Source organism: Ostrinia furnacalis, unplaced genomic scaffold (genome assembly GCF_004193835.3).
Source record: "Ostrinia furnacalis isolate ACB-3 unplaced genomic scaffold, ASM419383v2 OfSCF7591, whole genome shotgun sequence".
In the NCBI taxonomy this organism is placed as follows: domain Eukaryota; kingdom Metazoa; phylum Arthropoda; class Insecta; order Lepidoptera; family Crambidae; genus Ostrinia; species Ostrinia furnacalis.
The window spans coordinates 254,132-267,202 of NW_021137830.1; the positions used below are offsets into that span (position 1 = coordinate 254,132).

At 36.6% G+C, this 13,071-nt stretch overlaps 1 protein-coding gene across 1 annotated transcript in view; it reads left to right on the plus strand.

Annotated features, from left to right (window-relative positions):
• Positions 1-13,071, plus strand: part of LOC114365463 (netrin receptor UNC5B) — a 69,810-nt gene that overhangs the window by 13,849 nt on the left and 42,890 nt on the right. The window contains exons 2-3 of the mRNA XM_028322045.1: positions 1,001-1,084; positions 8,373-8,942. Coding sequence (XP_028177846.1) covers positions 1,024-1,084; positions 8,373-8,942 — 631 coding nt within the window. The 5' untranslated portion in view covers positions 1,001-1,023. The remainder of the gene's footprint in view (positions 1-1,000; positions 1,085-8,372; positions 8,943-13,071) is intronic.

A 13,071-nucleotide genomic window follows, 5' to 3' on the forward strand; every position in this document is an offset into this window, starting at 1 on the left:
TGCAGAAAAAAATTAAAAGCCAAGTTTGTTAGCTCCTGCAAGCCGGGTTCTGTACTAGAATAATAAAGAAGANAATGCTATTTCCTGTCTTTTTTCTATCGGTGAACTTAATAAGTAGTAATAAAGGGGCAAAATGTCTACCATTTCATTTCCAGCGCAAAGTCTAACATCGTAGTTATTAGTCTAGACAAAGTTATCTTAATATACTGATACTTAAATATGATTAATATCAATTAGTGTTACTAATAATTTTAACCACAAACGATTTATTTATCTCGTCTACAGTATTATACTCATCCAACAACAGCTTATCCTTGGATTAGTTTATGAACACGAGTGACGAGTGTAGCTCATTTAACAAAATAGTTTTGTAGAGTGAATCAGCTGATGATATCAATCAAAATTAAAACGTTTGCACTTTTTTTTTAAACAAATTTTTTTTAAGCAAATTACTAGCTTTTACACTCGGCTTGTTCGTGTGAATTTCGTTTTAAAGTGTCTGTCACAGAAGCACTGTCATATAGCACGCATTTTTATCCTCGTTTTTAAAGGGGTACCCCTCCTCCCAAAAACCAGGATACAAACTGTGCTATCTCTATACCATGTTCCATATAATTTGGTTGAGTAGTTTGCGTAATAAACTTCCCATCCTCGCAAACTGTTCATTCTACTCGTAATATTGTAAAGAGGAAATATTTGTATGTTTGCGCCTGGATGCGAGCGGCGCAGGACCGGTCTTTGAGGAAATCCTTGGGGGAGGTCTTTGTCCAGCAGTGGACGTCTTTCGGCTGAAACGAACGAACCAAATAAACTCGAAAACTGTCAACTGATTTCCAAAATTCTTTCACCATTAGAATCCTTCATTATCAGAAAATCCGCGGACAAAAACTAGTTCGTAGGACTAATCAAGAAAAGTGATAGCGATAGTCACTATTTCAGCTATTCCAAATATTTGACTATTGGCCAGCTTTCCCGTGCTCAAACACACTTATTGTTTTAGGTGATGCGCTTACGCATGTGAAGATGGCGCGGGGGGACGTTCTCCTCGTGCTATGGGTGGTCGCGGTCGCCGCCGACAAACATGGTGAGTCTTTCATTTTGGATTTTAATGTCGATTTAAATGACTTGGTATTAATGACGCCCTCAAGAAATGAATGGGATACAAGGAAAGGTGGAAGGTACTTTTAGAGGTATCTATGTGTACAAAGTATTGATCAACATGGAAAGCATTGGGGGAGGCCTATGTTCAGCAGTGGACGTCCTATGGCTGAAATGATGATGATGATGATAATGATCATGTGTGTACAATAAGCACACAAGCACATAATATTGGCACTGAACTGCATTAGTTATTGTTACATCATCTTCAAGAAAATTAACACTCAAGTCAATTTTTGTCAGTGGCAGTCACTACTATAAGTTAAATTAGAGAGTAACAATTTACTAAATAATAAGAAAAGTAAATTGCTTTAACTAAAAAAACCATTGAGAATCGATTTGTAACAAAATAGGCTTCAGCTTCCTATTTATAGACAACAATAAGATTGGTCCATACTCTATAAACTGTTGTTATAGGTAATATTATTTTATATAACTTAGGAAATTGTTAACCTAAAACAACAGGACATTCTTGAAAATGCTGCTACGTTTAATTTAACTAAATTGTTGTCAACAACAATTAAGTCTACACATTTGGACGCAAGATATCTTGCCAAGGCACTATCAGTTGAAACTCGTCCAACCTTAGTATTTATTACCCTTTTAAACTGTCTAGAACAAGAGACTTTTTCCTTCACAAATAAACAAGGTTCAGGGAACAAAGGAATACGTTCAATTCAGACATGCTTGCTACATCGTAAAATAAAATCCTTAACCAACAGAATTCTGTTGCTGACGTTAATTGCTTACTGCTCAAAAATTATACGAAGATTTCAAAACGGGGAAAAAACGTAAGCAAAAAGATAAAACTCTAAGAGAGTTTGCACCTAATCTCGAATCTGATAACTCTGAGAGCACCTCGACAAAAAATATAACTGTCGACGCCAGCGACGTTAGAGAAACCTATTACAATGGAGAAAAAACATCGACTGAAGATAAAAAGGGCGATACAAGCACGCGAACAAAAAACGTAGCACGTCACGATCTAACAGCTACTTCCGAACACGACAATCCCATTAAATCGTCAATACCTATAGAAATCACGTCACATTCAAACCTTCAAAATAGAATACAGTACCTCATTGTCTATGGAGTTTCTAACACACACTTAGCATGTAAACTGGGCTAACACATGGTTCACACTAGCGTAGATACGATAATTGGAGCTGTTACATTTTTTCTCAAACAAAACTCAAGTGGTTGTTTTTTGAACTATTTTCTTACGTTAGGATGCTTTTTGCTTGAGTTGTAGCATCTAAAAGAAGTTGCGGAACGCTGCGAAGTTTGTAAGCTAGTTTTTGTTACGACTTAGTTCACGCTGGAAACTAAACACGTCTCGGCGATTTTTTATGGAGACGTGAGAATTTTAAAAGATGCCCCAATGATGTACCTATATATCTTTGGATAGTACACAAGTCCGCGTGTCTGTATAAGTTCTCAACTTTTATAAAGCTGTTACTGAAGGTATTAACTTGTATGTGTATCCCCATACACATACAATGTAATCAGTTACTTTTTGCTGTCTATTTGTACTTTGCCGATTCGTAATCTTTGCTGACGAGTTTATTATTCATTCGTAGCAATTCATTCGCACCAATTATTATCAAATTATTTCAATAACATATTTAATTAAATGATAAAGAACTGAATAGAGTTGTCACAAAAAAGTCAACTCCCAAAATCGGCACTTGTATGATTTTTAAAGAGATTTCCTTTGCAAAAATTGAACTTCCATTAACGTTGAAATAGGAAACGGGCTCTCGAGCACACCTCGCAGCTGCCGTGAATGAAGGAGAAAATAATAGCGACGAACTCCCAGGAGACGCCATTATAACTCGACTAACAAAGGGATTATCTTGTTTGGGAACCTCTTGACTGGCACTCGACGACTCTTTGTATGTATCGTGTTACATTTCCAGCAAAGGTGGCTATTCAAGCAGTTTTTGTGGGAGTGGTCGGCCTTTATGTTTTTCTGCGGCAGGGGTGAGAATGTGGCGGTGCGTTTTAGAAACTTGGCCGATGATTGCAAGCTTTTTGCACCTTGTTAATGTGTTGTATAAATTCAGGGACGTGGTTCCTTTTGAGGCGGTTGGCAAATAACAATCCGGGCGACCTTCGAATAGGTAGTTTGGAATGAGATCTTGATATACCTTGTATTTGTAGTTAACAGGTCTAATGGACAACTGCTTAGTGATTGGTTAAAAACTATGATAGTTAAACAAATTATTATGTTTAAAACGCATTGATGCTACATTATCTCTCAACATCAAAAAATATTCAACCAATTCATACATGTTTATCATCAAACTTTTTATCAAACTCTTATTTTAATCAATAGACATATCAACGTAGACGAACATCCACATTTTAATTCAATTCAAAACAACTGATACAGAAGTATGACTCAATGCTATTGAGTTATTAACCTTAACCCTTGTAACACGACAACCGGTTTAACTGTGACACCGAAAACGTCATAAAACACATCTCCCCTTTGATTTACTTCAGCAGTCGCCCGCCCACATCCCCATTAACTAGATCGAGTGCATCTTTTTACGTCTCCCTTAGCGTTAAGTGCATTTACGAGTAAACTGCATCAAGACGGAGAGTGTAGTTCAAAGAAAAAGGCCAGTTTCAAGCATTCTTAGGCTGAGTTGCACCACCTAACTTTGACCGCAACTATAACGATAACCGGTGCTTTTTGTATGGAGTTTGACAGATTTTTTATGTTTGTCAAATTTAAAGTAAAATGGTGCAAACCAGCGTCAGATACGTTCGTTATAAGATGTGAAGTATCTTAATAAAGAACCAATCAGCTAGTTAACCATGGAACAATCAAGTTGAAAGTTAAAAAGATAAACTTGTTTAATCATTTCATCAGCAAGAGTGTAATGAAATTAATTGTTCTAACTTTGAAACAAAGTTAGATTGTCTCTGAACTCAAATCTAAACAGAGCTTCCAAGTTCTAAAAGGATAGGTAACTGAAACATTTAATACGTTTAAACATCTAAAACTAACTAATGCTAGTTCAGCGGTTTTTGCTCAAAGTTTTGTACTAGAAACTGCTTACAAACTTTCTCTTTACTTAAAAGATATAGACGATCTTAGAATCTAAGTTTAACAGTCGATTTAATAGTAATCAATAATACTTAAACGAAATAGAAAATTGTATTACCAAAGAGTCCATCTCCAAAATTGACAGTTACCTAAAGATTTTATTAAAAAAATATTTATTAGAATTTGAAAGTAGAAGCGGTAAATACTCTATGCTTTTAAAAATATTTTCCTAAAGGAAATACCTTTGCCATTTTCCTGATACCTTTCAATCAGTCTTGTGTGATTTTGCTGTTCTATTTCCCTCAAGAAGGAGTCTCAGTTTCAACGGATGCGAGTGCACCACGCTTGAATGTTTTATTACTCCGACCAACGGATTTATCAGAAACGTGAGTTCTGATTTATTTACACTTATAAACTTATGAATGTTTATCGGCACTCAAAAACAGACGAGTATAATGCCCGATATCTGAACCATTAGAAGTTGTAGTTTTATTTTTCTCAAGGACCACTTAGTGGGGTATTGGGCATGTGTTATACGTTCCGATAAAATGTGTGAGCGGATCGCTTATTTTGTTCTCGGCTTTTTATCTGTTCCATGATTGGTTATTGTTATTGCTCATGTTTTGTTAACAACTTGTTTCGCAGTAATGAAGCCATTTGTAGTATCTTTTGTGGAGAGTTGGTGCTATGAGTATCGTTTTAAAAATTACAAATTACTTTTAAAGTTGTATTCATTTTGTCATGCTTGAAGCATCATGACTGTCTGAATGGTTCGGTCATTATTTAGATAATATTGTCTAACTAAAGATTCTTCCTATAATATTTTATTTCGAGTCTCAATAAGATTATAGCAAATTAAATTAATTATAAAGTTTACACATACGTAGATAGGTAACGTAGTAACAGCCTATTTGAATAGCTATGTGGCGCCTCACGTTACATTAGACAAAGGTATTACCAACATTTCCAATAAGAATAGCGTGGTATTCAACCGAGCGTAGAAGCAGGAATGCACCCTAGACATTGATTAAACTGAGCCATCAATAAGCTCATCAGAAATAGCGCCAGGCGAGCCCTAATTATTTGAATACCGGACGAAATGACATAAGGCGGTGTCTGTAGTAGTGTTGTTACTTGTTTCAATATCGATAAAGGTCGGTGGAAATGAGGTTGTAAACTTAGCAATCGAAATTATGTTTTGTTTATCAACATGAATGCACTGCTGAACAAATGCTGCAATGCTGTTTATTCAGTGCAAAAGCGCGATGTTTTTAATGAAGGCAACATCGTGGCTTTCAAAAGAAGAAATGAAAGCAAAGAAATAAATTAATATTAATGAAGACAATACCTAAGCTCAGCCATTTTCTATTTCTATCGATACAAATATCGATCGACCGAAAGTAATCGATTAGTAACCTCACACTACTATTTAATTAAGTGACGGGATGAAGTCAATTTGATGAGTTTCGATTTGTTTTTAGACCTCGTTAGCAGTCGCCGCAAGAATCCGAGCATTCATCAGGGCAAACATATTTCACTCTGACTCGTGGCGATAAGGCATTTCTCCATTTACATTAATTTTGTGATCCTCCGCCGCGACCGGCATTTTAAAACTAAGAAAACATTTCGTCCATTTCATGGATGGTAGCCGTATTGATGTATGAACCAACTTCTTTCAAATAATTTATTGAATTTTTCCTCGCCTAAAACTAATTAGGTAAATCTTGTATTATGGAGACATTATTACAAAAGGGCCTATCTATCCCTTCACTTTGCTACTAGATCTGGTAGCAAACTAATTAAAATTAAAACCAACTTATGTTAAGATAACTATAAATGAAATAATACTACGAGTAGGTAGTTACACATCGCCATCACTTATTGAGACTTCAAGTAAGTTTAAGCTATTATCTTGTTCCAACTAAGGTACGATGAAATACCACGATAAGTAGACGACAATAATTATTGAATTATGTCTGAAAGGTCATCGTTCAAATTGATAACGTTTCGAAAGTACGGAACCCATATTGATTGATCTAGTGAACTTTCTACCGAGTCGTAATTCACAATTGCATCGTGACAGCACTCGCTGGTAAACCGCTTCTTGTAAGAGTGTAACAGTACTTCTAAATGGAGTTTCGTCATATACCGAGATAACACTTAGAGAAGCGTGAACACTCGACGTTATAAAGGACGACCCAAATTACGAAATGCTCGAATCTGTAAATGAACATCTCAATACGAGTATTGATAAGAATTGATTGGTGAGCGTTAATTAAAACTTGGATGGCGTCGAAACTTTAGTTGCGACAGAAAACAAACCAGTTGGTAATCAAGAGAGTGCTAAAAACGAACTAATGTACGACGTGATTACGCAATCGAATGGTGATAGGTACCGGATATAGGAATAAATAGGGCTCACCAAAATGGTTTCTGGCCACGGGCGCCCAACAGAATATTTAATTGAGCAACCTCCATCAGAATAAATGAGTGTGTGACGTGATATTAGATTTTGTTTTTGATCGACGTATCGTAAATGAGTAATCGGAGCTTGTTTTCTCTGTGTAAACATCGGTTGACATTTTTATCTGTGATCTCTTTATTCTTCTTATTAACTGTTTGGAGCGCCCAGTTATACTTATCAATTAGATGTTTAACAGCTTTATATTTCTTACAAAATGTTTTAATTATTATGATTCAAAAAGTTGTTAAATAAATTAAGTTTAAAACACATAAATTCATGTATGTCTACGAAACCTAATTGTTGAAAACTATTCCCAGCAAACTGTAATTATACTGTCGTTCGTATACGCATAATTTAACCCGCATTAATAAATATTTCCTCACTTAAATCTTAATTAGCGTCTCCGAAGTTATCCGTTGGAATATTTCAATTCTCGTTGTTAAAATATAGGTCAGTAACACCTGGATCTCGGGGGAATTGGAATTTTAATGATTTTAATATGCCGCTCACTGAGCACCGCCCGGTTGCGGAGAAAAACGACCCTTCGAAACAAATCCTATTAAGGAAAAATAGATCCAGAAGGAAATAGCGGTCGGTCCCCACAAAATCGGAAATAGAAATAAGCCGAAAGGAAGTGAAACTAATTAAGTTATCCTCGCTTCACGCGTGTCGCGGTTTATTTTCGTATTCACATACAATTATAACAGTCTAGTGATATTGCTGTCAACGATGTTAGGAGTGACGTGCCTATCTGATGGCAATTCTGAGCGAATTTTGACGAGGGACCTATAAAATTGTCGCCGAAACAATTTGGGCTTTATCTCGTTTAAACTAGAGATGACTTTGTGTAGTCGGGAGGAGGTCTTCCAATGTAGGGTGTGTGGTATCAAAATATCTATGTTTTGCGTGTAAATAGGCGCGAGTGAGGCGTCAAGCCAGGTGCGGAGTCGGGAGAAATCGATGGCGAGACTGGGGTACATGTTATTATGACAGTTGCCGTTTATTCGAACTGACGCGATATTTCAGTTCCACAATTAGATGGAGTTTAAATAACAGCTATTAGTCTTATTAACGGTCTTGTCGTGTTTCGTGAGCGAGAATATGGGCTCACAATGTTCCCACACTCGAATAAATTAATCGTGAAACTTGAGCGTTCGAAACTATCATTCATAATTGTTTACTTGGAAATTCGGAATATTAAGGGTTCAGTTGCGTATAATCTCGGGTTGGGTTCATTTATCAAGATCTAAATGACCTAAAATCTACATTGCTTTCGCAATTCACTGGCCTGACTGAACAGGTTATCAATGTCAGTCAATCTTATTAGGTATTTAAATTAGGCATTGTAACTTGCTTATGTACAGTTTTCCACAAAGTAACGCACCAGCGCAACGATTTGTAGATGTATTTTTGTTGCAAACCGTAACATCATGCGCCATTCAGTGCATTTTCCCTACAATTTTTAAAGCCATGCGCCGCATCGTACCGCAATAACAATGCATCTTTTGGACGGCGGCCAGTCGACGCCTACCAAGAATTACCAATGAATGAACACCAAATAGATTTTTATTTTCCAAGCAGATAAAATCTCTATACTTATTCAGTTACTTAAAATGAACCAAAGGCATGTACCAAATATTTATTCCTAAGCAAATACGACACAATTACTCATAGCATTCTCATTTGTTACAGACGTGTTGAACACGACAGAGGTGGAGCGCACCACAGCGGTGCCGACCCCGTCGCTGCCAATGCGGCCAGAATACGCCCACCCGGCCGGAGTCGAAGCATTAGACCCTTACAACTCTGAAAAGAACAACCCGCCGCCCCACCACCGAGACTACCTCGAAGAAGATTACGACCACGAATCGAACAAAGAAGACGACCACGAAAGTCGCGATGATGTCGACGAACTCCCATCTCTCACAGGAGACCACCTCCAAAGCTCAACCGACGATCTCCCAATGTTCCTTCAGGAACCCCAACACGCATTTGTTGTTAGAAACAAACCAGCAACGCTGAGATGTCGCGCAGCAAATGCATTACAAGTGTATTTCAAGTGCAACGATGTTCGCTCGGTCGCGAGCACGCAGTTTGAATTTGTGGATCCCCAAAGTGGTGTTAGAATCGTTGAAGCAGAGTGTAATGTGACGAGGGACCAGTTGGAGGAGTATTTCGGGGAAGATCGGTTCACGTGCACGTGTTTTGCTTGGAGTAGCAGGGGTGATATCAGGAGTCAGCCAGCTGTCGTCGAATTAGCATGTAAGTGGCTTTGAATTTCAAATTACTTTTTCAAGGTGCGCAATTCCAGAATCGTGCTGTTTGAATACGTTTAATTAAGGATTAATCTGTTTAATTTTCGACGTGACAGCGAGACGTGAGGGAGTTGGGGAAACTCCGTTGAATAAACATACCTAGTTCCCAATAAATTGCTGTTAAGTTCTTAACTTGTACTGTCTGCATGTAAATGGTTTTGTTTAACTTTGAATCGATCGCCAGAGTACGCATTTAGCTGGCCGTTAAAGATTTTATTGGGGAGTTTGGTTTTGGATGTTGATATAAGGAATAGTGTAAAATAAATAAAATCATCTGAACGGTCATCGCGGTCATTAAGAATGTTGATGAATACCGATTTATATTGAAAGTGGCTAAAAAGACCGGGGCTTCCGGCGTCGGAGCGTGCATCGTTTCATCAAAAGTCATAATTTGAGTTTCCGTAGACAGATTTAGCTAACCCAGTTAGTTTGCTTGTATCTTTGACTGGAGAACTTGTGACGAAATGCAGAGAAATACTTTGAAACATCATCATAACGCTTTCACATTAGAAGTGAGTGAAGTGACTATGAACAACATTATCTATTATACAATTGTCATTGGTTAACAAAAGCAAACATAATGGTGAGCTAAATCATTCTACACAAGCAAATTCTATCTTTACTGTTTGATTACGCAAAACCCTCTCCTTTAACCAAATTATTTCCAGTATGGCGACCAATTGAGACTCTAATTTTGAAGAGGGAGTATGCATAATGCCATTTATATTATTGTACGAAGCATTAAGCAGCGGGCTCGATTTAATTCAATGGACACAAGAACTAAATCTTCCGTACATATTAAATAAACGTCGGTCCAGCCGTTTGTCAGATTTATACTTTAGACACAGCAAATTTAAGAACAAGCAAATCAATTTTTCGGCTTTGATGAATTTAAAAATGTACTTTATTTCGATTTGTTACACGGTTAAAAATAGTCGAAACTTTCGATTCATTTACTTCCAATTAGTTTATACTTTAGTTACAGTAGTCTTTATTGGAATCTGCAATGATTAAATTAAAAATAATTGATCGGATAAAAAAGTCTCAAAACCAAATATTAAGAATGTATCTGTAAAAAGATTTGTGATCTCACTTACACCTTGTTCCAGTTACTACCTTTTGTTTGGAATGGCCGATCAATAGTAGCTTTGTCTTGGATTACGTAATGGAAATTAGGTATAACCTTACTGGGTCACTCTCTAACCCTCAAATTGAAATTACATTTAATCTTGGAATGAGATTCTGTGCCATTTACGTCTGACCAAAATTGAATTTATTTTTGGATTTTGTAATAAATTGTAGGGATTGTTTTTATGATTAATTTCTCAGAAAAACGATCATCAATTAAATTTTCTATTTCTTGAAGTCTCAGTTCATTAATTCAAATGCTTGCAATGTACAAAATACGCGTACAAAAGCACGTAAACGGTACATTCTCCTTGTAAATTAGCCCTTCCACCCAAATCATCTTCCCACATCCATTGTTTCAATTTGCCAAAACAAAGACCCGAAAATGAGGAGCTCCTGAAATTATGTCTCCGAGCAAACACGGAGGCTCATAAATGTCTAAATATACACGGCGCAGAAGGAGACACACACTAATTGCGCGAACCGACCGTGTGTAATACAAACGCTCTAAATTTCCATCCTGACAGTTTTAATTGTGCTCAGCTTTAAATACACGAGTCTATGTCGCTACGGATGTAAGGTTTTCCGGATAGAAGCGAGGCGAAGAAGGCGTGTCGAATGTTTAAGTTTGAATGTTCTGAGTATTTTTGGTAATAGGAAAATGTCGTGGCCTGTTTCAGCTCTCCGGGGTAGTTACTCGCAGTTTATAGAATAGTAAATTATTTCTGATAAAGTTAAATTTAGGAGAGATTACTCGTAGGTTATGCCTGCTTATTGCGTTCTAAACTAACTTAGCATTATTAGCATTTTTTTACCGATAAGTAGTAATTTTAGTGTTCGTATATTTAAAAATATGATAATGAAATCACCAATCGGTGTAAAAAAATCTCTCAGATATTAAATAAATATTATCAAAAAGCAAAAACAATTACTATCAACTAGTCGCTATAGCTTCGCTTACACTATAGCAATACCTACGTGAATAATACACAATCGTCTACATAAAGTGACGTGAGTGGAAGTAAAAATGTCAAGTATGAAGCGACATCTAGATTTACTGAAGTAGTATGCTGTGTTTTCGTGTTTACATTCGATTTAGTTAAAGAGGATCAACTAAGTGATTCCGAACTAAAAATAAACATACTATTGAGAGCTATTTATATTTAAGCTTTTAAGAGAGCTGTTACGGTAAAAGTGAATGGTAATAAAGTTTACGATTCATTATAGATGGAGATGTGGAGTTTAACAATGATGTTGCAAGATAAATAGCGGTGTTAGTGAATGTGACACCGAATTCTTGGTCGAATGCTCGATGAAAATAGAGTTAAATCTGTTTTGGCTATTGTTTGGAACGAAAACAAACACAAAATGCATGTTGAACAGAATTTATTGGATGTTTTAGATCAAATCAATGTTGTTACAACACTTGACTTTAATTAGTTTAATCTAAAAGCTTTACGTTATGTTCTAATAACAACTTAGGGCTACGGTGCAAATAGATAGGTACTTCAGAACAATTTCATTTCATAATTTAGATATGAAAGGACACGAACCGGCATTAATACTTGGTCGAAATAATACGACCGCATCGTTTATTGCAAAATCCATCGTACAAATTCAAAAAGAGGCTACCTTCGAGAACCGCTTCGAAATTACGAGTAGCGCAGCCATCCAGGCATGGAAAATAAATTACAATATTATGAAAATGGCGAGAAACGTAGCCCGGATCGTGGGCACTACAAAATAATTCAATGTTAACTGCCAACGGATTCGTGTTGTATCCGGGCCATATTTTTTGAGGGCGCGGATATAAATCTCCGCTGGATGGATTACAGTCTGGTATTAACGCGATGAAATTTGCAACTAGTGCAGTTGATCTTGTGTATGTTGACAAGATTTAGGATACGTTCTGTGATTTAGTTTCTTTGGTATGTTTAATGTCTTAATTCGCAACATGTAAGCACCATACAACATTAGAATTTTTGCAACTCTCTTTGATATAATGTTACAGAGAAAAAATATTTACGGTGTGTAATTTGGAAACTCGATATCTAACAGTGTACTACTTTAACCATGGATATCTTTAAGCCTTACGTTTCTAGTATAAATTGGTGTATGCTATTCCTTTCTTCATTTATTTCAAACCATTGTTCTTGAAAGGTGAACGAATATTTATTTTAAAGTAATTCGATCTCACGGATTCCATTTATTAAGCGTAGATGATACCAATTTGCTGATTCAAGTTAGGGCATTCCCTAAGTACTCTCTGAAGACTGGGGACGTCAGTCTCCCAGAACGATCATACTGCGCCAATTTACAAAATTGCATTTGCTAAACGAGCAAACCGTGCACCCGAGCGAAGCCCTTTCGTTAACTTCATAGAAGATATTCCCTTAAGTTTTATAGAAGTTATTGATATGAATCGTGAAAGAGACGGAGTTGTTTTAAGAAGCTGTCATTATAATAGATCACGTAATGCCTGACTTATTCTTAGAACGAATATTCCAATATTCTGGATTATTAATATTATACGAGTAATCAAAACGAATAAATCCCTTAATTAATATGATAGTCGTTTGTTTTCCTTTGCTCTTATTCCTGATCACGAGGCCTGTTTATATTGGACGTACATTATCTTCAATTGATGGAACAAGCCATCATCAAATGTCTGGTTTAAAGTTCTCAACGGTCTTTGTGTAGAATAATCACATCAAATTACTTAGTGTAAGAGTAGGCGCACACCGTTGATTTTTCGTCGGCCGATAGTTTAGTCGGTCAGTTGATCAGTATGGGCATGTATGGGAGTGAGCACACTACGCCGATTCGATTTGGCCGAATCTTCATACAATTTAAAATCGGGCACAACTATCGGCCAACTAAAAATCAACGGTGTGCGCCTACTCTTAAGAATTTTCGTGCCTTTACGCGTTTTGTATCCTCCAACGCAT